Raw genomic sequence first — 24,723 nt, 5'->3', positions numbered from 1 at the left:
AGCATAATCACGAAGTACAAGATGTGTACATTACGCACACAGCAAATGTTCTTCCGGTGCAGGGGTCTCTCCTGTGGATTTCGTTCATTTTACAAAGACGAGCTAAGGCGTCCTGAGGCCAGGCGCTGTGCTCGGTGCTGGGGATGCTGCGGGGAATAAGGAGAACTTCCCCTGTGACGGTGATTTCCCAGTGAGCCGATCAGGGTGATGGGGAAGGCGGATCTCCCCACTGCCCTTGGACGCACTTAGGTCTCTCCTTCCTGAGTTTGGCTCCAGCTCCTTCCTGGTTCAGGGCAGTTGTGATTCTCTGGGTCTGGCCCAAAGCATTGGCTCCAGAAGGCCCACTCACCACTCACAGGCCTGTGTTTGCTACCTGCCCTACTTAGCTTGGCTGATTTGAAACTCTGAGAACCCATTCTGTTCGGCAACTTGATGACAGACCGGGCAGAGTCCAGGGTACCGTGGGTGACCCTTCTTAGTTCAGCACAAGGTCCGTGAATGACTTGTGCCATTCTTTAGAACCGGATGCACCTACTCTGAAAACAGAGATTGTCCCTGAGAGCATTGACCAAGATCATGGTGGGGCGCAGTCATAAAGGGTACCACAATCTTTTTCGTTTTGTGACGAACTGTCTTCATATTTGGTGCCCATTGTATACACCTGTCACTTTCCTATTTCACCTGTTGGCCCCCCGTCTATGTGTGCCCTCCAGATGGTCCTGAGGTTGGCTTGCCAACAGCCCACGTTCTCAGGTAGATTGTAGGTTCCTGCCAGCTGACACAATACCTTGGTGACGGTCGCCAAAAATGACCTTTCTCTTCTCTTTTAGCCTGTCTTACATCCTACTTAAATGTTGGTTAAAACTGTTTGGTGGTTTTCTAATCTGGATGAAATGGTTCTTGTAGTTAGAAGTGCTATAAACTGAGATGCTAATGGTCAAAAATAGCCTTAAGCTTGTTTTAGCGTGACACATAGTTAAGAACTGTATTTTAAATTGAGATGCCCACCTGAGACAAGTTTTATGAAGACTTCTTAGACTCTGACACCTTCTATTCCATTCTGTCTTTATTTTATTTCTTTCATGCCCCACCAAATTGATTGTATGACCCGCTTCTGGGTCACAGTCTGCATTTTTAAAACACTTCGACGCTGCATCGGGGGTAGAGCAGCCAATTGTCACAGAAAACTTTTAGGTTAAATCTCTATGACTCTTGAGCAACCACTCGAAGGCTAAGGGAAAATAAGTCCTTTTACTCTCCCCCAAAGGTAAAAGAGTGGAATTCCTAAGGGGATGCAGAAAGGCAGGGGGTGGGTATTGCTGAAATCTGGGCTGTACTGAAGAGACATTGCCATTTTTGCTTATGGTTGACACACAACGTTACGTTAGTTTCACATGTATGAGATGTCATTTCTCGGTGCCCATTTGTCCTGAAAAATAGCCAGGAGCTGGGGACAATAAAGGAGGAAATGGTATTTTGTTTTTGGGGGGCAGTTTCTTTCTCCTCCAGCCAGGATGAAGAGCTGGGAGATTGGGGACCCAGAGAAGTATGCCCAGCTGGAGCCCTCAGTTGGCAAGGGGACCCCTCCAGGGTGGGAGAAGAAGTCCTTCGGATAATAAAGTTCCAAGCAGCTATGACATGGAATAAGGTCATGATGAGGCATCAGGTTGCTCCTTGATATGGGAAGTCATTAGAGGGTTTTAAAAGGCAAGTAAGATAATATATTCACTTTAAAAAACAATTTGTTTAATGTTTTTTTATTTTTGAAGGAGAGAGAGAGAGACAGAATGTGAGCGGAGGAGGGGCAGAGAGAGAGAGACACGCACAGAATGTGAAACAGGCTCCAGGTTCCCGGCTCCGAGCTGTCAGCACAGAGCCTGATGCAGGGCTCGAACTCATGAGTCTTGAGATCATGACCTGAGCCGACGTCGGATGTTTAACTGAGCCACCCAGGCGCCCCTCACTTTTTCTTTTTTTAAGACTGTAGGAGGTCAAGAGCTGTGTAATATGGGGTCCCCTTCTACTAGAGCCGGAGAAGTATATTCCCTCATTAATTCATCCAACAAGCTCATGTCTTTGGCTCCTTAAGTGCAAGCACAGCACTGGGCACATTATCAAAGATACTGGCCAGGCACCTCCAAGTAAGTTAGAAAGTGTTGCGTCCTATGAGGGAAAGGTTGCTTCTGGCTTGGAGAGCCAGGAACATTTGCATACTTAAGGACAGTTGGGGGAGAATGACATCCAGGAATAAACTGAGGCCAGGAGCAAGGAGGTCAAGAACTTTCGAGGCTCGGCACATAGTCCCCAGCCATTAGCGTGTCTTCCATGGTCATCATAATGTTGCCAATTCATTTAGACGATTGTTGCCGTAGCTTCTATAAATTGGGTCAGTACCAATTGAAGCTAATTTATAATGATAAATCTATAAGGCAGGCGACTCTTTGCTAATGTATTTGCCAGAATTTGACACCCCAGGAGAGTTTTAAATTGCTGTCACTGCAGTTAGCACTTGTGCATGAATATTAATGATCTGCATTATAGGGAAAATGGGGTATGCTGGGTTTCTGGAAAAGGTTGACTTGTTTTCATCTATCTGTGTGTCAGTGTTTTATGTTTATGAATACAAGGAATGAGAACACTGTAGGTGCTCCAATGGAGAGCAGGCCATGCGCACAGGCTAAAGGGGTAAGCAAAGGACAGATGGGCAGAGGTTGGAGGGGAGTAGACAAGATTTGAAGTGGCTCCTGGGGCGAGTGACAGTGAGCTTGCCAGAGGCACTCAGCAGGGCTCCTGGGCAGTGATGTGGGTCCAGGTGGGTGAATCTGCATGTGTGTGTGTGTGTGTGTGTGTGCAGAGGCTCTGGACCACCTCGCTTTCTCATGTGATGCATGAGAAAGGCTCTGGTTTTTACTTCCTTTGCCAACCACCGGTAGGATCTTTCTGGCAATCCTGCAGAATGGTAATTGCCTTATCATGAAACCCTCTCTGCTAGGTTGTGCTCCTCCCCAAACTGAGATGCCAAAATGGGGCGCTCGGGGTGGCCTCTCTTGGCTGCTGTCCTGCCCACCGCCGGCCCCGCGTGGGGATTGTGCAGTGTGGATGGTGGCGATAGAAAAGTCAGCCCGAGGCAGACCACGGGCAGCCAGTGTTTATGTGGGCAGGGCGCGGTGAAATGACATTTTCTTGGAGAAACTCTCACATTGACCGGTGGTATTTTAAAAGTCAGAGTATCTAAGACAAAGGAGAATCTGAAAAACCAGCTCGGGGCGCCTGGGTGGCGCAGTCGGTTAAGCGTCCGACTTCAGCCAGGTCACGATCTCGCGGTCCGTGAGTTCGAGCCCCGCGTCAGGCTCTGGGCTGATGGCTCAGAGCCTGGAGCCTGTTTCCGATTCTGTGTCTCCCTCTCTCTCTGCCCCTTCCCCGTTCATGCTCTGTCTCTCTCTGTCCCAAAAATAAATAAACGTTGAAAAAAAAAATTTAAAAAAAAAAAAAAAAAAAAAAAAAAAAAGAAAAACCAGCTCATGTAGCTCCTCTTTGGAAGACTCGACTGTGACCACCCTGGGAGGGCAGGGTTGAAACCACTTGGTGTTCGAGCCCAGTGCTTCCCACACACTCCCGTGTGCACCCCGCGAGCGGCTGTGACTCCACACGACGATGCGTCCCCTTTCCTTCCTCTCCGGTCTCTCCAGGGCCTTGTTTTGTGTGTCACGCCTTGATCCGTCACGCGGGGGATGTTCAATTTGAAAAGAAAGGAGCGCGAGGTTTGGGACCAAGTACCCTCGCACCCGTCCAGTCTGCCTGTTTCTGGCCAGGTGACCTTCGGCACATCTGTCACTTCCTGAACCCCCCGCTCTCCCCTCTGTTAAATTGGGGCAATAGAAGGTTGGCTACGGGACAAGCACCAGGCACACAGGAGACACCCAAACCCTAAGCGGCAGGAGCAGCTCCCCACTCCTTCTGGTTCCAGAACGACGCGTGTAAAAACAAAACCTGCTCGTTCTTGGCTGCGATTCTCATTAAGAAGTCCAAGTAAACACAGAGAGGTTTAGGCATGGGGTGGGGGGGGGGCGGGGAAGCGCCAGAATTTGGGGAGCAAATGGCTGAAAGCAAAAGGAGGCCAACAGAAAGCAGGCATTGTTACTGTGTCATAAATGCCTCCCGAAAATCTTCCCTTGCGGCCCACCGGTGGACTGAAATGAACAGGCCGTGTTAGGACAGGCCCTCCGCGCCATGGAGTGTTGTAGCCAGAGGACCTGCAAAGGCAGTGACCATCGTAACAGAGAGGTGGCTGGGCTAGCGTCCGCCAGAGTGCTCAGCAGCCCGTCTTTCGTTCTTGGGCTCCCTTTTGAGACGCAGATCTGGGAGGGTGTACTCTCTTCTAATAGGGAACAACGGGTTCGTCACGTTTGGACACCTGATCAGGCCAACCGATGTTTGTTTCAAAATGCAGGGGAAATGTCTCCGAGAGGGTTCTCCTGCGCTGCTTCCCAGGTAGCACAACCCAGGGCACGGGGGCGCCACGACTGGAATCCGTCAAACCCGCTGGCAGTTTTCACCTGTTCTTCTTAATTAGGGTCCGTAAGCTTTCGCTCTGTTTTGTCAGAAAGCCTTCCTCGGGGCCCTCTAAGCGTGAAGTTGACGAGGGGCTGTCCGTTCGTGGCCGGGGTTTTCCTGTTTTGTGTCTGAGCACCTCGCCCCTTTCAACGGGCCCTTGCGAGGATCTGGGGCTGCCCTGTAGAAAGGAGAGAGCGAGAGTGGGGAGAAGAAAGGAAGATGAAGACGAAAGGGATAACCATAACCTTTTGCCGCTTACGACCCTGGGCCAGGTAGCGCTGAGAAGGCAAGCCCTCCGCACAGACCGCCGTGGGCCAGCTGAGTGTGGGGTGCAGTGGCCCGTAAGTTCCAGGATTCTGATTCCATGACCCAGTGTCCCCCAGCAGAACTTGATTGATTGACTCATTGATTGAGACAGCATGAGCGGAGGAGGGACAGAGGGACACACACAGAGTCCAAAGCAGGCTCCAGGCTCCCAGCTGTCAGCACAGAGCCCGACTCGGGGATCGAACCCACAGACCGTGAGACCATGACCTGAGCCGAAGTCAGACGCTTAACCGACTGAGCCGCCCAGGCGCCCCTCTATTATGATACATTTACTTCTTCTTTTATCCTCATCCTTTGATTTGCGTATGTTTTGTACAGTAACCTGTTCGTGCACACATGCCTTTTCCAATAAATACATTCCCACATGCTCATACTCAACAAGGTTTAATTGATCGGATGTAGGACGAAATTGTCGGGCGGCCCCTGCTGGGAGAACCAGCTTTGCCACGCCCCACTTCCCATAATGGGCGGGGCAACTCCGGCAACGGTCTGGAAGCTACCAGGAACTCATGAAGTTCGTTTTGAAAACCGCAGATGCAGCACACATGACAAATGAACCGCCCTGGGGCTTATTTTTTCTCCATGCAAAGACGCGAGGAAATGAATACAGCACAAAAGAGAGGGGCTTGGCCCACATGTTTTCATAACTCCGGAGGTAACTTTAGTTTCGGGTTCGCTCTTCCTAGGGCGCAAAGATGTTCGAGAGCAGACAAAGGGCGGTGGCCGTTTGCAGATGTTTTCTGCAGGACACCCCGGGCCCTGCCGGCACGTCTTCCAGATGTCAGCACCAGGCAGGTGCTGGCACGTGCGTGCGTGTGGCCTGGGAGCAGAGCGCGCCTGTCCCCACCTGCCGCAGGTCCCCTGGCTGCAGAATGCAAGACGGCCAGCAGCTGAGGACCAGGCCTCGCCTTCCAGCTGCTCACAGCTCTGTTGGACGATAGGGTGGCATTTCGGGTACAGTTAAGATAAGCTACAGAGCCCCCCCCCCACACACACACACACTTCTGTACCCTCAAGAGCGAGGGAACGGTGGGCGAAATGAGGAACCTGTTTTTATAATGTTTTACGTGTTTATGCACCAAATACTCCTTTAATGTTTATCCTGTGCCAGGCATTGTTCTCGGTGTATTGTTTTAAATTAAAAAAAAAAAAAAACAACTCTTTTTTAACATTTACTTATTTTTGAGAGAGAGAGAGCACTCGAGCGCCTGGGTGGGGGAGGGCCAGAGAGAGCGAGGGAAACAGAATCCAAAACAGGCTCATGGCTCTGAGCTGTCAGCTCGGAGCCCGCGGGGCTTGAACTCACAAACTGTGAGATTGTGACCTGAGCTGAAGTCGGCCGCTTAACTGACTGAGCCACCCAGGCGCCCCATCAGTATATTGTTTTGAAAAACAGGAACTCAGCTATGCTTCACGCAGCCTTAAGGGCTGGTTAGTAGCATTAGCCCATTTTACAGGTGAGGAGTCTAGAAGATCAGAGAGGTGACCGTCACTTGCCCGGGGCCACACAGCTTGTCAGTGGCCGACCAGGGCTCACACAAGCCCCCAGACCTGGGCTCACAGACCTCCCTGTAGATGAGGAGGTGCTTAGCTCTGCCCACACTGAGAAGTCCACACAATGCGCTTGTCTTTCTAGTGGAGATTCCCGTGTCTTTCAGAATTATCTTAGTTTTTGCTTGATTTCACAACAGGCCTTTCTAAACGTATTATATGCAACCTGTTCATGTAATGTTATCACAAAAATGATGTTACGTTGTCTTCCACGTTTTTGAGCACTTACTATGTGCAGACGTTCTGTAGGCGTTAATTCTAATCCTTAAACTCCAAGGAAGAGATTTGTGTCCCTTTCACAGAAGAGAAAGCGGATGCCAGTAGCTTGTCACTCAGCTGACATGCCCAGCCAAGACGTGCACTGATGTCTGTTATAGGATAGAATTCAGTGTAAACAGGTGCTTCTTGATCCCCTACCAAGGGAGCCGGTTAATTTCGCAGAGCGCCCCAGCGGTGATGAACTGGTGCCTTGCCGGGGGGGGGGGGGGGGGGGGGGGGGGCGGGCAGTTAGCCAGGGACAGTGCCCCTTCACGCCTATCATCCGGGGCTGGCGTTTCCCCTCACAGGCGCCCCAGCTCAGATGATGAATTGTGTGGTCCCCCTACCTGCAGGATGCCGCGTGGTTTCCAGGCGACTGTGTCCCCAGCCTCCACCCCTCAGGGGCTGGCTCCCTTTGATCCAGTGGAGTCTTGAAGTTTTCCCTTCTGCTGGGCTTCATTAAGCCCTCAGTTGGTCTGAGGTTTTCCCCCCCAGTTGTAAATGTCGCATGGTTCTTGGTATTCAGGTTAACAAATTAGCCCAATTAGATGGGTAAATTAGTCATTCGAACTTTCCGAAGGCCTGCTGGAGGAGCTTTGTGAAATAGCATTTATAGTTTTCTAACAAGCAATTTAAAGGACACCAGCATGTGGCATTTGTTTAAGAGTAAAATGTCCTAAACAATGCCCTACTTAAAAACAGATTTCAGAAGTTGCTCACAGACTCCGAAACACGGCGGAGTATATACCCCTGTGTTGTCGCGTAGAAGCATTTCCAAACGGGTCTCTTATTCCTGGGGGCTACGGCCCAATACAGCAGGGTTACCGAAACCCAGAGTTATTTCAACCCAGTTGAAAGTTGAATTCCAAACCTTTCGCCAAATTGATTTTTCTGTGCCAGCCGAGTTTCTAAATAGGCCTCAAGACAGACTGCTCTGGACTCCAGAGTGATAGATGATAAAGAACCAGCGAAAGGGAGTGCAGCTGGCAGTGGAGGCCGGGAGGCACGGTGGGGGAAAAAAGCAGTGTCCCTTAATAGCTCATTGAAAGCGCATACGCTCTTGAACCTCACTGGACTCGGTTTCCTCCTGTTTTGAAAGCAACAGTCGTCTCCAGGGTTGAATGAGATAATGCATCGACCGTGCCTGAAACACAAGAGGCGCGCCATCAACCTGAAGTCCCTTCCTTCCTTCGTGGATCCTTTTAAGTGTTAGCTTCAGAGGCCGGCGTCCTTGTGCCTGGCTCAATTGGCTCTTCAAACAATCTTATTAATGCCTATTAAAATGAAACCCAATAAAAATGCCAATATTTGGTGTTGAAATAATTGATGTGGCAGAGAAGGACCACGGAGCACCCAGGCAGGCCCCTGGTGCAATTTAGCCTCACACCTGGGGGATGAATTTCACAACTGTAATTGCTACCATATAATTCTTATTAATGTTGTGCTATAATTCCTATTTATTCCACGGGGCTTGTAAATGCATTAAGACTTGTCAACATATTATTTTACACTGTTTATGATCTTTAGAATTATGTCCTTCGGGGTTGTATTGTGCAAAAGCTCGACATAAATGGCTTTGGGCCTCATTAAAAAAGAGCAAAAAGCGGCTGCTTGTTGAAGTGGTTCTCCGTCCCCACCGTCCTGAACAGAAGTCTGGGAAGCACATTTTTAATTCAATTCCGAACAGAGCTCTTAACGTCAGGAACACAAGGGAGTCCCCTCCTCCCATCCGAGCAGTCTGACTGGGATGGGTGAGCCCGCCCTCGCAGGGAATGCTGTGAAAAGACAGGTGTAGACAGGACCCTGGGGACAGGTGTGGTAGGGAGGTGTTTGGTCCTCCATGAGCTGCAACTTGTACTCGGACATGAGTTGGGTTTGGAGCTTCAGGTGTTTCTGGGTCCCCCCAGCCCCCCGCTCCCTAGCTTCTGGTAACCCCCTTTTAGGTCCACATTTCCTCGTAGTCCTCTCAGCTCGAGCTGTAAAGGAAAAGATCTGAAATTAAGTCCCACTGAAGTGTAGCTAGCTATTCAAAGTGTAACCCCCTCCCGCAGGTGTTTGCATTTACGAGGCTAATACGCGTGGACTTCTGGGGACAGAATTCTGTGCATTGGAACGTCAGACGTAGCCGGTGTGTACGTGTTCGGGCAGGGGTGTCTGCCGTGGCTGGGTGTCTTCGGCTTGGGCCTCAGAGCCTTCCCGGCACCTTTGGAGTCACGGACTGGCCTGCCAGGACGTCCGTCCGGGTCAAGTTCTTGCTCAGCTAATTGCCCGCCAGGAGTCATTGGGCAGCTCTTAATCTGGTCTCTTAGTGGAAACTAGTGGAAACGCAGGTCTCCCCAGGGCAGTCCCTTTGTGCCAGGAATGTTCTCCCAGGGCAGGAAGGAATGCCCCCCCCCACCCCCCGTGTGGTCACCCATTCCTCCCTGCCCTGCGGGTGGCAGGAGCAAACTGGAGGGAGCCCTAGGACCGCCGCTGACGGCTCTTGCGCTTGTCTGACCCTGCAGGCAGCGAGTACGACGAGGAGGAGGTCGACTACGAGGAGTCGGACAGCGATGAGTCCTGGACCACGGAGAGCGCCATAAGCTCCGAAGCCATCCTCAGCTCGATGTGCATGAACGGAGGGGAAGAGAAGCCTTTTGCCTGCCCGGTTCCTGGATGTAAAAAGAGATACAAGGTAAACGCGGTACCTCCACCCCACCGGGCATGACTGCGTGGAAAAACAAGCCCCACGTCGGGTAGCAGCTCCTCCTTCCGAAGCGAGCGTGCAGCCCGGGCAGAGACGCCCCCCTCTCCCGTGCCGGCTGAGTGCCCGGTCCTCCCGGAGACATGTGCCTGGGCACACGCGGGCCCCTGGTCCCTGGCAGTTCAGTGGGGTTTCCCCTCTGCTCATCTGCGCGGGAGCTGCAGGTCGAAAGAGGGGGTGTTTTTGGTAGGAGGATCGTGTTCCCGGTGGTCTTCAAACTCATGTCCTGTCAGTCAGAATATCAAGTGTGTCACCTGTTTGCCAAGCACCTGCCTCAGTGGTTGGCTGTGCAGGTGGCTCACAGAAGGCGGCCTTGACGTCTTAAAAGCAGTGGATGTGCTAGGGTATTTAGCTTTCGGGGAGGGAGCTCTTGCCCCCTCCCCCCCCCCACCAGCCCCCCCCCCCCCACTGGCAGGAAAGGCAGAAAAGGGGGCTTTGAAATCTTTCTCACCAATGGCCCACCTCAGTGCCCTCTCTATATAGATGATGTGGAACCCGTGTCTCCGAGAGCCTGGCTGGGTGTCATGAACAGCCCGGGGCACTAGATCTTCTGTTAAGTAAACTCAAAGGGACAAAACAATGAGGAATACCCACAACATTCAGGTGTCAGTCCAGAGGGCGCCTTAAAAAACAAATTTTTTTTTTTTTAGGAAGGAAGAATATTTATTATATAAATATTAAAATCTATACATTCTTAGCTGATGATACATACTTGATTAAAAAGTCTTTTACTTTTTGGGGCGCCTGGGTGGCTCCGTCGGTTAAGTGTCTGACTTCAGCTCAGGTCACGATCTCACGGGTCATGAGTGCGAGCCCCACATTGGGTTCTGTGCTGACCGTGTGGAGCCTGCTTGCGATTCTGTCTCCCTCTCTCTGCCCCTCTCCCCCTCAAAACTAAATAAACAAACACTTAAAAAAAAAATTGCAACACTTCTGCCAAGTGTCAGCAACTCTTTAAAATCCAGCTGTGAGAAATATAAAAATCAGAAACATACTTGGTACATTTGATGATATGCGAATTTACCCATAGCTCAGCAGCTTGACCTTTTTTTTTAATAAAAAGGCTTAAAAGATGTGCAACAGCATAAGCAGTTCTCACATTGCTCTTAAATATGTCCCTGAACACTAAAAAAGAAAACGACTTCCGTATTTTTTGTGCCAGCCACTATATAGAAGCATGCAACACAAATGAATCACAAGACTAAGTGGCCAAGGTTTCACCTATTTTATACTGTTAGCATTTTATCTTGGAAAAGTCCCGATACGCTTTGTGTAAAATGAAAATGCCAGGGTGGAGGTGTGAGAATCCCATCAGGACAGGGGAGCTGTTGGGGTCAGAACATGACTCAGAGTTACAGACGCACATTTTCTTTCTTTTTTTTTTTTTAAATGTTTATTTCTTTTTGAGACAGAGCATGAACGGGGCAGGGTCAGAGAGAGAGAGAGAGAGAGAGGGAGACAGAATCTGAAACCGGCTCCAGGCTCTGAGCTGTCTGTCAGCACAGAGCCCGACGCGGGGCTCGAACTCGCGGACCGTGAGATCATGACCTGAGCCGAAGTCAGACGCTTAACCGACTGAGCCACCCAGGCGCCCCCGGACACACATTTTCTACGTCAGAGGCATGGAAGGCAGAGTAGGAAAGGCAAGGAGGCTGTTACCTCGGGAGGCCAGAAAGCCAAGGGATTGTCAGACAGGCCCATTTTTCCAGAGGGTAGCTCTTGCGTGGCAGAAAGAGAGTTTTCCTTCTCTATTTATTTCAAAGTGGACAAAGCTAGACCGAGAATTCGCTCATTGATTCCTGCCTGCTTTCCAGATGCCCCTCTCTGCAGGCTTCCCTGCCCCCTTCATTCCTTCTCCCCCCGCCTCCCCACCTCACCTGTTTTCCTACCATTATTCTTTGGCTGTAATTTTTCTCTTGGGTTTCCAGCAATTCCTCCTGTAGTTGTCTGCATCTGGGTGGTTGGGGACTTGAGTGTTCTTTCTGCACGTAAGGCCAAAAGAAAATTGAGTGAAGCTCGGGCTGCGGAGGCTGCCTGACTCAGTACCTCCAGCTGACAGATGACCCCGGGTGGCAATTAGTGGTCCTGATTTCCATGAGGGAAGTGTGAGTTTCCTTTTCTGGGCCAGAATGCCAAGTAATGCTACGTGGGCCAAGAACAAACACGTAACTACTTCTAACCGAGTGCTTGAGGAAGCGTGGTCATACTCCTTTTAAGCTTCGGTTTGACTCTTTCTGCTGGGAAGTTACTGGCCGCAGGGCAGCGGTGAGCTCTGGTGTAATTCCTGCCTCTTATTTACTGCGCGACGGTCGGATTGGGTCTTGGCTTGAGGCAGGTTTAATGAGCGGCTGTGCTGTGGCGTCAGGCAGAATCCAGAAGTGGTGCCATCTTGTTGTTCGTTCCCAGGGCTCTCTTCAGACTCGTCCGCTGTTGGCAGGGAGTCTCTGACCCGTTAGCCGCTTGGGCACCGACCCCAGATCAGTGCTTCTCGCCACTTCCCAGCATTTGCAGAACAGAGAGGTGACGTTCCTAACTTTCTAGACTTCATGCTGAGTTGGCCAAGGGAGAGGGGCCCGGCAGGACAGCCGAGTCTCCATGTTGTTTCCCAGATAATCCCTTTGCCTGGGGTGCTCCCTTTCCCTCCTCTCTCCATCAGCACTTCTCATTTGAATTCCCCTCACTTCTCAAGGCACGGCTCAACTGCCACCTCCTCTGGGGAGGCCGTACCAAGTTTCCCGGCGCTGATTCCCCAACTGAAGTTCGATCCTCCCCTGACCTTTCTATTCGCTCTGTTCATACCACTGGAGAGAGCACTTACTAGCTTTTCACCCCAAGGGTCCACACAGCTCATTGACCCTTCAGCATCGGTCACAGGGCTTGGACAAGTAGATACTCTGAGGATAAAGGAGCAGAGGCAAAATGTATGGGGAAGAAGACAACGCCCCTCCCCCCCCCCCCCCCCCCCGCCCCCAGCCAACCACCAGGAGCCCAGAGCAGTAACGTGATTTTGGATTTGTCCCAGACACGTTTCAGACCTGGAATAACTGATCCCATCCACCTTGGTACAACCCACACTCTTCTTCTGACTGCAGGCAAGAGAGAGAGGACTCCCCAAGCTTGTAACTGGGAATGGCTTTAAAAGATGGGCTGTGGTGCTTTGAGGTTTTTTTGCCTTTGATAAGTTTAAATATTAGAGTTGTTAGAATTAAGGGTATTTTTTAAGAAATAGGCAACAGGACAAGCTGTCCCCTGCACTTTCTCTGGAAGGGTCCCTCTGCTACATGGAGAACTTTGGTGGTTTCAGCATCGTGAAGAAAGCGTGAAGGCGGCCTCTCATGTCCAGATACACAGCCAGGCAGGTGTGAGCTCGAGGTTTTCCAGGAAGGCCACATCAGCCCTTCTCTCCCTCGGCGGATCTAAATCTCCTTGTCTCTCCTAACTGTCCCATCAGAAGCCCTGGTGGGGGTATAACAGGCAACCTTTCCAGAAAGCAACTTGGCAGTAAATAATCAGAACTTCAAAAAAAAAAAAAGAAAGAAAGAAAGAAACAGAAAAAAAAAGTCCATATTCTTAGCTCCATAGTCTCCTAGAAATGCATCCCAAGCACATCGTCAGGGATGCAGAGATTGATATACAAGGATGTTCATCACACTATGACAGCACAAATTTAGGAAACACTAAATTTCTAACAGTAGGGCAATGGAATAAAATGATGCCCTCAAAATCCTTCTTTCAAAAAAAAATACATGATGGGAGACTCCAATCTCCTATGATAGATCTCTCATGGGGAAAATGCTGGACGGAGGTAGCTCAGATGTTCAATAGTGATTACCCTGTTCTTTTTTTATGCATTTTCTACATTTGTACAATTACCTACCCTCGACACAGATTGCTTTAATAAAGGGACTTTAAAGATGTGACTCCCACCTGACTCATCCTGGACGTTGTATGTGCGGCCATGCGGAGTCCAGTGGGGGAGTGACTTCCATTTCAGCTCTCAGGCTGGTTGGTGTCACCACGCTGCTACAGGTGGCTTTACTTTCCACTCTAACATCACCACCCCCTCCAACCCCAGCTCGTTTAATTTTTCTTCCTTATCAAATCCCCAAGTGATTTCATCCTCTCCTTTATGTAGAGCATCAAGGCCTGCGGGGAACTGAAAGTTAGTTTTTATATCAAGGCCACATGTCACATACTGTAGTTATTCGGGTCTGAGTGCGGACTGTAAAAATCAAATACTGTCGAGGACACAGTGGCCCAGCTTGGCGTCCAGACTTTAGGTTTCATGATTTGATCTGGACTGGAATTTGGAGAAGAGCGTCTGAATTGTTCGTTGTGCATTGACCGGTTCTATTCCCTCATCAGGGCAGGTAGCTCCTGATGGTAGAATCTGGCATGGAAATGAGCTGATGCCACCCTTGCCTGCCTGTGCCCCCTTGCTGCCTCCTCCCTGCCTTCCGGCACATGCCAGCCCTGTGTCAGACCACCATAGGTTACTGACCGTTTTCTCCAGATGGAGTGTCCCAATCCTTCCCAACTTGTACGATTTTTCAAAGACCACCAGCTGGTTGTACTACATAGTAAGTACCTAGCACTTCAGGTATGTGGAATTCTGGGAGAAATGTGGACTACTCTGGAATCCGGCATCCCTGGGTTCCCATCCCAAGCCTATCATTTACCTGCTTCACTCACCTTCTCAGTGTCCATTTCATCTAAAACAGGAGTACTGGATAAGACAGGACACCTCAAATACTCAGCATGAGAAGCTCTTCATGTTACTGACCTTCCTTGCCCCCCCCCCCCCTTTTCTTCTTTCCCTTTTTAAAGATGAACTCCCGGGGCACCTGGGTGGCTCAGTCGGTTAAGCATCCGACTTCGGCTCAGGTCATGATCTCACGGTTCGTGGGTTCGAGCCCCGCGTCGGGCTCTGTGCTGACAGCTCAGAGCCTGGAGCCTGTTTCAGATTGTCTCTGCCTCTCCCTTACTCACGCTCTGTCTCTCAAACATAAATAAATGTAAAAAAAAAAAAAAATTCAAAGATCAACTCCCTTTCCTCTTTCCCGAGACCAGAGGATTTAAGCATTTCATTTTCAAGTTGCCTGCCATCACCTATTTTAGTTAATATTTCTGAAAGACCAAACTTCTTTTAGACTCTCTGCAATTATATATAAATGTCCGTGAATCTTTTTTAACCTCAAGTGTTAGAAAAGTGAAAGTTCCCATTGCTATCTGTGAATGAACAGATGGGGCAAATCTTGAATCTCATTAGAGCTTGCACTAACGTGTGACAGGGTATCCCACTGAGACTCGTGAACATTTGAAATCACGGCGACAAAGAGAGAGACGGGTCAGGTAGGTTTTTTAGGTCCTTTGGCCAACCCTGGAAGAGCCACGTGTTTCCAAATGTGCAAGTGGCTTACTCATTTTTCCAAAGTAATAAAGCAAATGTATGGAGTTAGCGGTGTTTTCCTCACAGTCTCACGGCCAGACTCACACCACCATGTTTACATTCAAGCGGGGAACAGACCACAGACCTGCTGAAATCCCCTCCGCCCTGGCCTTGTCCTTCTCCTGCCGAACTCTGGATCCGGTCATGTTGGACTGGCTTCTTGCGGCTTTAGCAATTTCGGGTTTGAGACTTCTCACCTAATGAGTTGTAAAAACTCAGGCCTGGATGGAGTATCTAAGCCCTGTTCCTGCTGGGAGTCGCCATGCTGTTTTGCTTGCTAGTCAAAGGTAGTTAGTTTTGGTTCCCTCTATTTTCTTGATTTTTGATGATCCATTTTACAAACTCCCTGTGGAAACGAGGACATGAAATGTTTGAGTCACCCTTCCATCTACGGAAAAGGACCCTACTAGGTGCTCAGTGAATGTATCTGTTGAGCTTTTAGTAAATGGGATGTCAGCGAGGGACGGACGCAAATTTCCAGTCTTTGCGAGCCAGGAAACTTCCTACCGTATTGTTACTTAGAAAACCAGTGGTGCTTTCCTAATGTTTTTAAAAACTTAATTATTTCAAGTACCTTAAAACTGTTGTCCTTCGTGGTTCTGTGGGTTTCCTGGCACCAGCTAGGTGGTTCTTACCTGGGTGCCTCATGCGGTGGCAGAAAGATGCCAGCTCGGGCTGGGATACGGAGCTGGCTCCACTCGCATCCTTCGGCTTGTGCTGGGGTGGCTGGAATAGCAGGAGGCCGGCAGGGGCAGTCTACCCATCATCTTAATGGGCCTGATTCTGCCACTGTCACTGCTCTCCCTCTGTCCCTGCTGCAGCAGCAGGTTCTCCCCAACATGCCTCTAGAACAGGGAGGGGTTCCCTTGTCCCGCATGGAGGGATTGATGCGGGATGGACAGAAACAAAGGTGCAGACGCCCCAGAACCCGGTGTCCAGGGCAAAGGGTGTTTGTCCTTGTGCTTTGACTCCACGGACAACCGTCAGTCAGGCTCTGAACACAGCCAACTGATTGCTGTTTGGCACCCCTGGGTTCAACTAAGTCAAGCAGGATAATGTGCATTATGGATCTCTAAGAGGGGAATGTAAATAATAATCACTGAACCCATTTTAATGGCAACTCAACTTATTCCAGAATAGTGAACCACGTTCTAAGAAATTCGCCACTCACAGATGCTTATGGAGCATCTACTACGGGCCAGGTACTGTCCTAGATGCCCATGGAACAGCAGGCCGTCCCTGTACCTGGGAGCTCAGGAAGGGCATCTTAGAGGAGTAAAGTTCAAGACTGCTATGTTGGAATCCGAGTTGGGTTTAGAACTAGGCTCAGTGGAATCAGATTCATGTAATACTTCAGGAAACGGCCCACTCTTCTGACGACCTGTTCTCCCGTCTTTGTTTCAAGCTCGCTCTTGTGTCCTCCCTTACTCCCAAAATCTGGCAGTAGCAGACCTGGGTGTTGAGAACCTATGCTCTAATATCACCTAATCATCTAATTTTTTTAGGCCATTTATTTTTACTTAAATCTTTCATCACTCAATGCCCGTGTTCTCACCATTTAATTGGGATTGAGCAATAGTAAATTAAGTCCGTGGAGTGATTCAAAGCATGGAGTCTCAGTAGAAATCCAGAATGTGCACGCCAGCTTGAACTTTGGAACTCTTACATTGTTGAGACTTCCATAACCTATGTTTGGAATGCAGCACATAAATGTTCAGTCTGTCCACGGGTGCTTAACACACACAACTGTCACGGCATGATTTGGGGCAAGATTTGTGGCAGAGACCCTGCCTTAATGCAAAGTAGAAAATGGACGAAAATTCCAGGTAAGGTAGGTTATTCCAGCCGTCTGGAAGCAAAACACTGAGGTGAGTTTCCGCATCAGGGATTTATATAGATCTTGAACTCTACTGCCCTGTGTCTTCTTTCGAAAGACAGTTTTTTGGTCATCCTGAGGCTATGTTTAGATGACTGTTTGTTGTTAACGCTCTTCCAAGTGGAAAAAATGATCCAGAAAGGAAGTAAAGTTCTAGGCAGAGGAACTCACTGTGCTTCCTTCTACAGTCTCGACTACATAGTCTATGTAAAATTTGTCAGAGTAAATGACCCACTCTGCACGGCCCACGATCACATCAGGCTGCTGGCACTAGAGCTCAGGCAAAGCCTACCCTGTACACACCTGCCATCCAGGAGACGTCCATTGTAATCCAGACCCACACCGAGGTTTTCCCCAGTCTGACATCTTGGTTGCATCTAATCGGTGACGTTTTGTCTTCTCCACAGAATGTGAATGGCATCAAGTACCACGCTAAGAATGGTCACAGAACACAGATCCGCGTCCGCAAACCATTCAAATGTCGTTGTGGTAAGAGTTACAAGACAGCTCAGGGCCTGCGGCACCACACAATCAATTTCCACCCCCCGGTGTCGGCTGAGATTATCAGGAAGATGCAGCAATAACATGCTGGTCCCCAACTGTGCCAAGAAACCCTCACCAGCAGTTGCTGATTTTGAAAACAGCCACCTTTTTGCAGGGGAAGCATTCAGCAACCCTTTAAAGAATTAAATGCATGCTTTAAAACTTTTCTGTAATTTTGGAATGATGTATCTTTGTAGAGTTAATGATTTTGTACATTTGCACATGTCATCATCATACCCATTTTCATTACTTTGATATAAGGTGCTAAACAGAAAAAGCTCTAGGTTCTTCAGCACATTTCCCCCAACAGAAAGTAAGATTGAGGGCATGTTGCATATTATTCGGTTGTATTGCAGTGATACCAACTGGGGGGAGGAGGGGCTGGCACTGAGATTTTTTTTTCCCCCCAAGATTGTAATGTGATTGAAGTTTTTCAACACATCAACTCACTATGTTCAAAACCAAAATAATACCTTCATTATCAAACTGGTTACCATGCCTTACATAATGGAGTTAGTATTTGTGAGTAGAAAGACTTTAGGTAATGGAAATATAAATAAGAATGTTTAACATAATATGCTAAAAGTATTTTCATATTTAAATAACATACGTAAAAGGTGTGCTTTGTGTTTTATATTATCTTGCAAATCCTTCTGCCCCTTAAAAAGCTGAAAATCTTGCCATCTGACTTACCAATCATTTGTGTTATAAATGGCATTTTTGTACAAAATAGTCTATTCAGTTCACTCATTAATTTCACACACATTCATGGAGTGCCTGCTGGGTGCAAGGGATTCAGTTTATGCCTGTTGATATTTGTGGACCAAGATACCAGTTTAGTGAAATACTTTTCCCTGAAATCTGTTAGAAAACACTTTGAAATACTTAAGTGCAAATTTTGTGTGTGTGAAATTTAGTTCTATCTTCATCTTTAGGTGAAGTTTTAAAGCACTTTGTAGTTCTCTATTGCCAACAGAGTTAATGTTTTATGTGTTGCCAATTCTTGCAACCACTGCCCTAACAAACCTATGGGTTGCAAATAAGAAAATGACAAGCACGTTTCAAAGAGAACATTTTTGTTAAGATCCCCCCACGCCACCCCCCAACTGCCTCTTCTTCACGCTCATTGTGTTTTTAGACATTATTTTTTTTGAAGGCACTTTTCCCATCACATTGTAGAGGTCTGTATTCCCATTGGCAACGTCTGTTTAGCTTTATAAAACATTTTGCCGAAACACGAAATTGAGCCTTATTGACAATTAAGTGCTTCTTGTGGCAGGTGGTCAGAGAGTGACTAATATGACCCATTAGAGTGACCTACGTCTGGACCATTCCTGAAGTTTTTCTCACCAACAATACCATCATGCCTTGAGTGTTCTTTTCTCCCAAGTGCTATTCCTTAAACATGCAAGAGTTTACCAACTGCCTCATTATGCAATAAAAATTGCTCTGAGATGGCTAACTGCCCACAAAACTGGTGAAAAGCAAACTCGAACTGCTTACAAAATAACTTTCCGTGTTCCCATTTGACGAAAGTCTTACAGCTGGGAAGCAGGTGTCCCTCCTCAATTCTTCACACAGTCTGAAAGGATGACTGGCCAGATGGGTAAGCTTCTATATTCTTCAGTTGTCGATCCCTCATAATGAGGGATTTTAAAGTATTTCTAAAGACACTGCCCTCGAAAAATTTCCTCAGATCTCTGAAGAGTGGTCTTGGTCCTGAATATACAGTGTTCTAGGTTGAAAAAGGGTGATCCAGACAATGAGAAGCAACTAGTTGGTGCATAAGAAGGCCCTGCTTGGATACTTCATATCTACCTATAATTGACCAAAATTTTTTTAGGCCAGCAATCATTATTTAGCTTTGCTCCTTCTAGTGCAAGAAATGTAGGCTGGATCAGTAGTTCAACAGCTAAACAGTCATAAAATAGTCATTGTGCATGTTAAATTTCTTTCAACTATAAAACGAATTCAATTTCTATTTACTTATTCCTTGTGACAGTATTACTAAACAGGTAAGGATGGGAATATTTTGTTATACCGTGTATAGTGAATGTATCGTACTGTGTCTGTGAAAACTGTGCTTTAAATTATATTTTCATATGTTTTGTTGGGGACAGAGCACATTAAGTTTGAAAGCAACAGAGGTTTGTTTTAGAACTGAAGGCAACTTAATCAAAATTGCTGTCAAGAAAAGCTGCTTATAAATGTAATTGAAATCATTTAAAATAAACTGCCTCTGACCCAAAACAAACAGGGCTCTGTATTTTCAGTAGTGTCCGTTACCACCCTGACACGGGGAGGATACTCGTAGGTTGGCTTGCTCCGTAACGAACGGACGCAGCGTGAGACTACCCCCACTGAACGTGTTTTACCCGCACGTCCGCCTCCCGGGAAGGTGAGCCGGGGACGTCTCGGCTACTGCTGCCTTCTAGTCTGCCACAGCCCGTCTTGCCCTGCACTCACAATTCTTTTTCAAGGATTCCAACAACAATACAACTTCGGCTTTCAGAAACCAACACAAGCAACACGATGTGAATGCAGTTCACACACAGCACACCGAAATGCCACCACGCGGATTATAAGGTTAACATCCCAGCTACCTTGCTTAAGCTTAAACATTTTGGTAACTACAAAAGAAGCAAAATCACAGTAAATTCTTACCATTCATATTTTAAGAGAAACACTGTTTGGAAACTTAACAGCCCAGACCAAAAAAAAAAGATGTTAATGATGTTTACACTTAAAAGCTATCGTAAATAAATTTGACAATGAAATTACACATCTCCAAAAATGTGTCCTCTTTAATGTTAATGAGAATACTACATAGAGACACAATGAACACATTGATTTGCATTTATACATCACATTTTCAATCACTTACTGAGAATCTTCTTTCAAAATTCTCCTCCATCAGAAAAATGTGGAAAAGTTACGGATACACTTTTTGTGATTTTATGCCACAAACACCACTGTTTAGTTGATCCTTTCTATGAAACAGTTGTTACGAAACAACTGCACTGGTGTATTTGTTCCATTTTCCCATTAGACAGAAATACAACTTTAAGATGGCTTAAAAATAATCACTCAAAGTCATTCTAAAATGTTTTGGTCATAAAATTAGCAAAATATGCCTTCTATTCCTAAAGCAAACATTTCAAGTATCAAAAAGTATTTGCTATACTGCAAGCATGTGAGCTGATTCTACATGCAGCTCCATTTTTAAAGAAAGTTAAAAAAAATCCTTTCGTGGGTTAAATTATGGAAGCTTCTGTATTCAAATAATTATTTTGCCACACTTATGATAAATTATTTTTATTACATAATATTTAGTAGTCATGCTCAATCAACAAGGTCAACAGAAACTTGTAAATATTATGCTAAGTCACACACTCCACATATATATTCAGTGTGGTAACATTAAAACAATCCATTTCCTTTATTCATATAGTTCTGCAAACTGGGGAATAAATAAAGATACAAACACAGAAAAAGTTTTCTTAAGCTGTAAGATTAACAGGGGTTACAATTATATTTATTGATAAGCTGAAGATTGACCCTAGTAACACAAAACTCCAAAGCAGCGCTTGTTCAGAAAAGTGTGGTAGAGGGTACGTGGAAGGGATACCTTGTGGTCTCCATAGTGGTCTATTGGAGGTGATTTTTTAAATTGTTAAACTATATTGCTAACTCATAATAAAAAGTAACTAGTCAAAATTTAAAACATTCTGATCAAAATGGGTCTGCACGTGCCTTTCAAAGCCCTGCTGGTCATAGTCAGGAGGGAACTGCTCGCTGCACATTGGGCACACCTTCCAGTGACTTTCAACATGTTCTTCAAATTTGCTCTGATCATAGTTGGGAGGGAACATTAATTCACAGAGGGGACACTTCTTGTGAACATCAAAGCTTGAAGAAAAAGAAAAATGAAAGAATTACTATTTCCAAAAAGTAAAATTTCTGAACAGCAATAAATATAACATCTATCCTGAAGATTATCTACGTAAGCCGATATTTCACACTAAACTTACCTTGAAAGTCTTCACTTACTCCAGAAACCTCTGCTTCTAAACGCTTGCTATTGACAGTTATGTAATAAACCACTGTTAAAGCCTCTCAATGGAGTTTTACAATTAGACTGACAAAAACTTTTCCATTAAAAGCCCCAAAATGCAATCACATTATGTAAAATGAAGCTTAGTGACAAGAATTCCTCAATTTTTAACAGAAAATGCCTTTTGTAAAACTATAAAGATTAACAGAACTTATAATGTGCCTACAGTATTCATTCAGTTTGACCACTACGAGTATTCATGAGCACTGCTTCTTAAAGGATTGCATGCATCCGAATCACCAGGAAGGCATGTTAAAACACATACTCCTGGGACCCACACCAAGAGTTTTGGGTTGAGAAGGTCCAGGTACAGCCCCGATCATATACATTTCTAACAAGTTTCTAGGGACCATACTTTGAGAACCACCCATCTACATAATCCAAGCTCTACAAAAGGAAAATTACCTGGAATCAAAGCAGAAGCCTGTTCCATGCCCACGTAAATGCTCACTTGGAGGATCGGGAGCAGTGGGCACATGTTCATCTTCCTAGGCAAAACATAATTTTGCAACTTTTGAGAAGAGAGAAACTGAATGTTCTTTAATTCAAACACAGTACAAAGGAATCGAGATTATACTTTTTAAAATTTTACTTCCGTTACCAATTAGTTTTCACATAAAGGTTTAAAAGTCCATTTTAGGGGCGCCTGGGTGGCGCAGTCGGTTAAGCGTCCGACTTCAGCCAGGTCACGATCTCGCGGTCCGTGAGTTCGAGCCCCGCATCGGGCTCTGGGCTGATGGCTCGGAGCCTGGAGCCTGTTTCCGATTCTGTGTCTCCCTCTCTCTCTGCCCCTCCCCCGTTCATGCTCTGTCTCTCTCTGTCCCCAAAATAAATAAACGTTGAAAAAAAAAATTTTTTTAAAAAGTCCATTTTAAAAGCATTCACCATGGGGCACCTGGGTAGCTCAGTCGGTTAAGCATCCAACTTCAGCTTAGGTCATGATCTCACAACTTAGGTCATGATCTCACAGTTTGTGGGTTCGAGCCCTGCGTCAGGCTCTGTGCTGACAGCTTGGAGCCCGTTCAGATTCTGTGTCTCCCTCTCTCTCTGCCCCTCGCCCGTGTCCACCCCCCCCCCCCAAAATAAACATTAAAAGCATTCAGTATGGACTAAGTCTTCTTGAAATAAAAGCAGTATTTAGTGGAAGAATGTACCACACCTGTATATAAAGTACGGATCCATAAACTTGTTTAAACCTATTACGTGTAGGTAACCTTTTGACTTTTTATTGTTCCATACACTAGACTAGATCACCACTTTCATAAAAATTTTAAGATTGCATTGTTTCCTATTATTCAATGAATTTGTAACCTACATCCCATCACATGATACACAGAAATTATCAAGGAAAACTAGTAAAATATGACTTTGCATATGTATGTTCTTGGGGGCACACACACAGGCAAATCAAACTGGAAAACTATGATAAAGCAAAGAATGTACCAAACTACAGGCCTCATCACTCTGTTGTGAAAGAAGGAAATTCAGTATTAAGTGTCTGACAGATTGCCAAGGAAAATTGCTAAAAACCTATAAATCTGAGTTTGAATCAAAGCAAATGCTGGCTTGGATTTCCATGCCCACATCCCTGCGGTCACTTTTTAGAGATCTGCATGAACTACATCAACAGCCAAATATAGACTCACGTCACATCAAAAGCCAACCACATCGCCATAAAGTGCCCATGTGCTTTCTTCCTCTGAGCAGCTGTTGACTGCTCTCATGTCATGAACAATACATAAACAGGTATACCAGGCACTGATGAAAGTCCTTATATTGCTGGGTAGTTATGCTTGTTCCAGAGCCCCTACAAATGGGCTAAGCAATCAAGTCTGTCATGGGAAAAGGTACCAACAAAGTGTATACAGTGTGAAATTCTAAGGAAACAAAAGACAAACTGAGTTCTTTTATCAGAAGTGGGAGGTAGGAGAGGTTACCTGGCTATTACTCTGATTATTGCTTCCGAAACAGTCCAAGAAAGGGTAAGGGAGATCTTTTTTTTTTTTTTTTTTCATATTCATCACATGAGAAAATATTTTTGTTTACATATGATTCCCTGTTAAATACTACACTATGTACATATTTTTTCAGTGTGGTAACATTAAGATAATCCCTGTTTCCTTTATTCATAAAGTTTTCAAACTAGGAAATAGATACCAACACAGAAAAACAAGTTTTAATCTTCAGTAAGATTAAAAGAGGTTACATTTACTGATAAGCTGAAGATCGACCTTGACCCAAACTCAAAGTAGCTCTTGGTCAGAAAAGTGTGGTAGAGGGTGCATGGAAGTGATACTTTGTGGTCTCCATAGTGGCCTATTTGAGGTGATTTTTTCTTTAACTGCTAAACTGTATTACTAACTCACAATAAAAAGGAGTCAAAATTTAAAACATTCTGATCATAATGAGTCTGCACATGCTTTTCAATCCCCTGGTGGTCACAGTCAAGAGGAAACTGCTCACTGCACAAAAACAAAATAGATATAACCTAATGAGGGACTGAGAAATTGGGGAATATACTTCAAGAATATTAAGTCTTCAAGTAACTAAGATCTAGACAGCTTTTAAATCTGTAGGTACAGTAAAATGATACAGTAGTTGAATCTGCTAACCCTAGTATTTAGGACAATAAATTTTAATTCTGTGCCACATTAGCTGCCAGATTTAGGGCTTCCAGCAGCAATATTTGAACAATGAATCTGCTTAAAGAAGTACATATAAAATGATAATGAACACAATTTTCCCAATTATCTTGGAAAAAAGCATAAAACCTCATATTTTCAAATACTATCTAAGAAAATAATGGAAAAGAAAAAAGGAAAGGTCTTGAAGCTCCATTATCAAAATTCTTGATGACAGATACTTATAATAAAACTCAACTTTCTAAGGATCAAAAATATAACGGAACCAAAAATCTCATAACCTTTTTTCCCTGTTTTGGAAGAACTTAGAGCCTATACCAATTTACTGCTCCCATGAACCAGCTAACAACAGTCTGTTGCTCAAGTGCTAGACTTAGACCAACCTAATCTGACACGTTAAACATCAGGTAGAAGGGTACGAAGCAACGCATACCTTTTTTCTCTTGCCTTTATACTTTCTAAAGCCATATGTAATTTGGCAATGATAACCCTATTATTCTGTATCTTCTAACCACCTATTACCTAATAAAAGGGGAAAGGGATTCAAGAGTAGAATTCTGATGTTATAATGAGACATAAGAGCTCATGAGCTAAGAAAAATCACCTACTCAGTAATTCAAAACCAGAAAATAGGTTGTAAGTTCTCTGAGTAGCCAATTCATACCA

At 46.0% G+C, this 24,723-nt stretch overlaps 2 protein-coding genes across 3 annotated transcripts in view; one reads left to right on the top strand and one right to left on the bottom strand.

Annotated features, from left to right (window-relative positions):
- JAZF1 (JAZF zinc finger 1) overlaps window positions 1-19,555 on the top strand; it is a 350,047-nt gene extending 330,492 nt beyond the window's left edge. Inside the window, exons 4-5 of the mRNA XM_047831423.1 lie at window positions 9,195-9,364; window positions 17,166-19,555. Coding sequence (XP_047687379.1) covers window positions 9,195-9,364; window positions 17,166-17,342 — 347 coding nt within the window. The 3' untranslated portion in view covers window positions 17,343-19,555. The remainder of the gene's footprint in view (window positions 1-9,194; window positions 9,365-17,165) is intronic.
- A 532-nt stretch (window positions 19,556-20,087) lies between these two features.
- Window positions 20,088-24,723, bottom strand: part of TAX1BP1 (Tax1 binding protein 1) — a 90,170-nt gene continuing 85,534 nt past the window's right edge. For both annotated transcript variants that reach the window (XM_047831405.1, XM_047831412.1), the window contains exons 17-18: window positions 21,821-21,903; window positions 20,088-21,210 (exon numbers count right to left, since the gene is read on the bottom strand). In XM_047831405.1, the coding sequence (XP_047687361.1) occupies window positions 21,009-21,210; window positions 21,821-21,903 (285 nt within the window). In that variant the 3' untranslated portion in view covers window positions 20,088-21,008. The remainder of the gene's footprint in view (window positions 21,211-21,820; window positions 21,904-24,723) is intronic.

Source organism: Prionailurus viverrinus, chromosome A2 (assembly GCF_022837055.1).
Source record: "Prionailurus viverrinus isolate Anna chromosome A2, UM_Priviv_1.0, whole genome shotgun sequence".
NCBI lineage: Eukaryota > Metazoa > Chordata > Mammalia > Carnivora > Felidae > Prionailurus > Prionailurus viverrinus.
The sequence above is the reverse complement of the archived record's forward strand: the minus strand, read 5'-3'. Positions and strand labels throughout refer to the sequence as shown.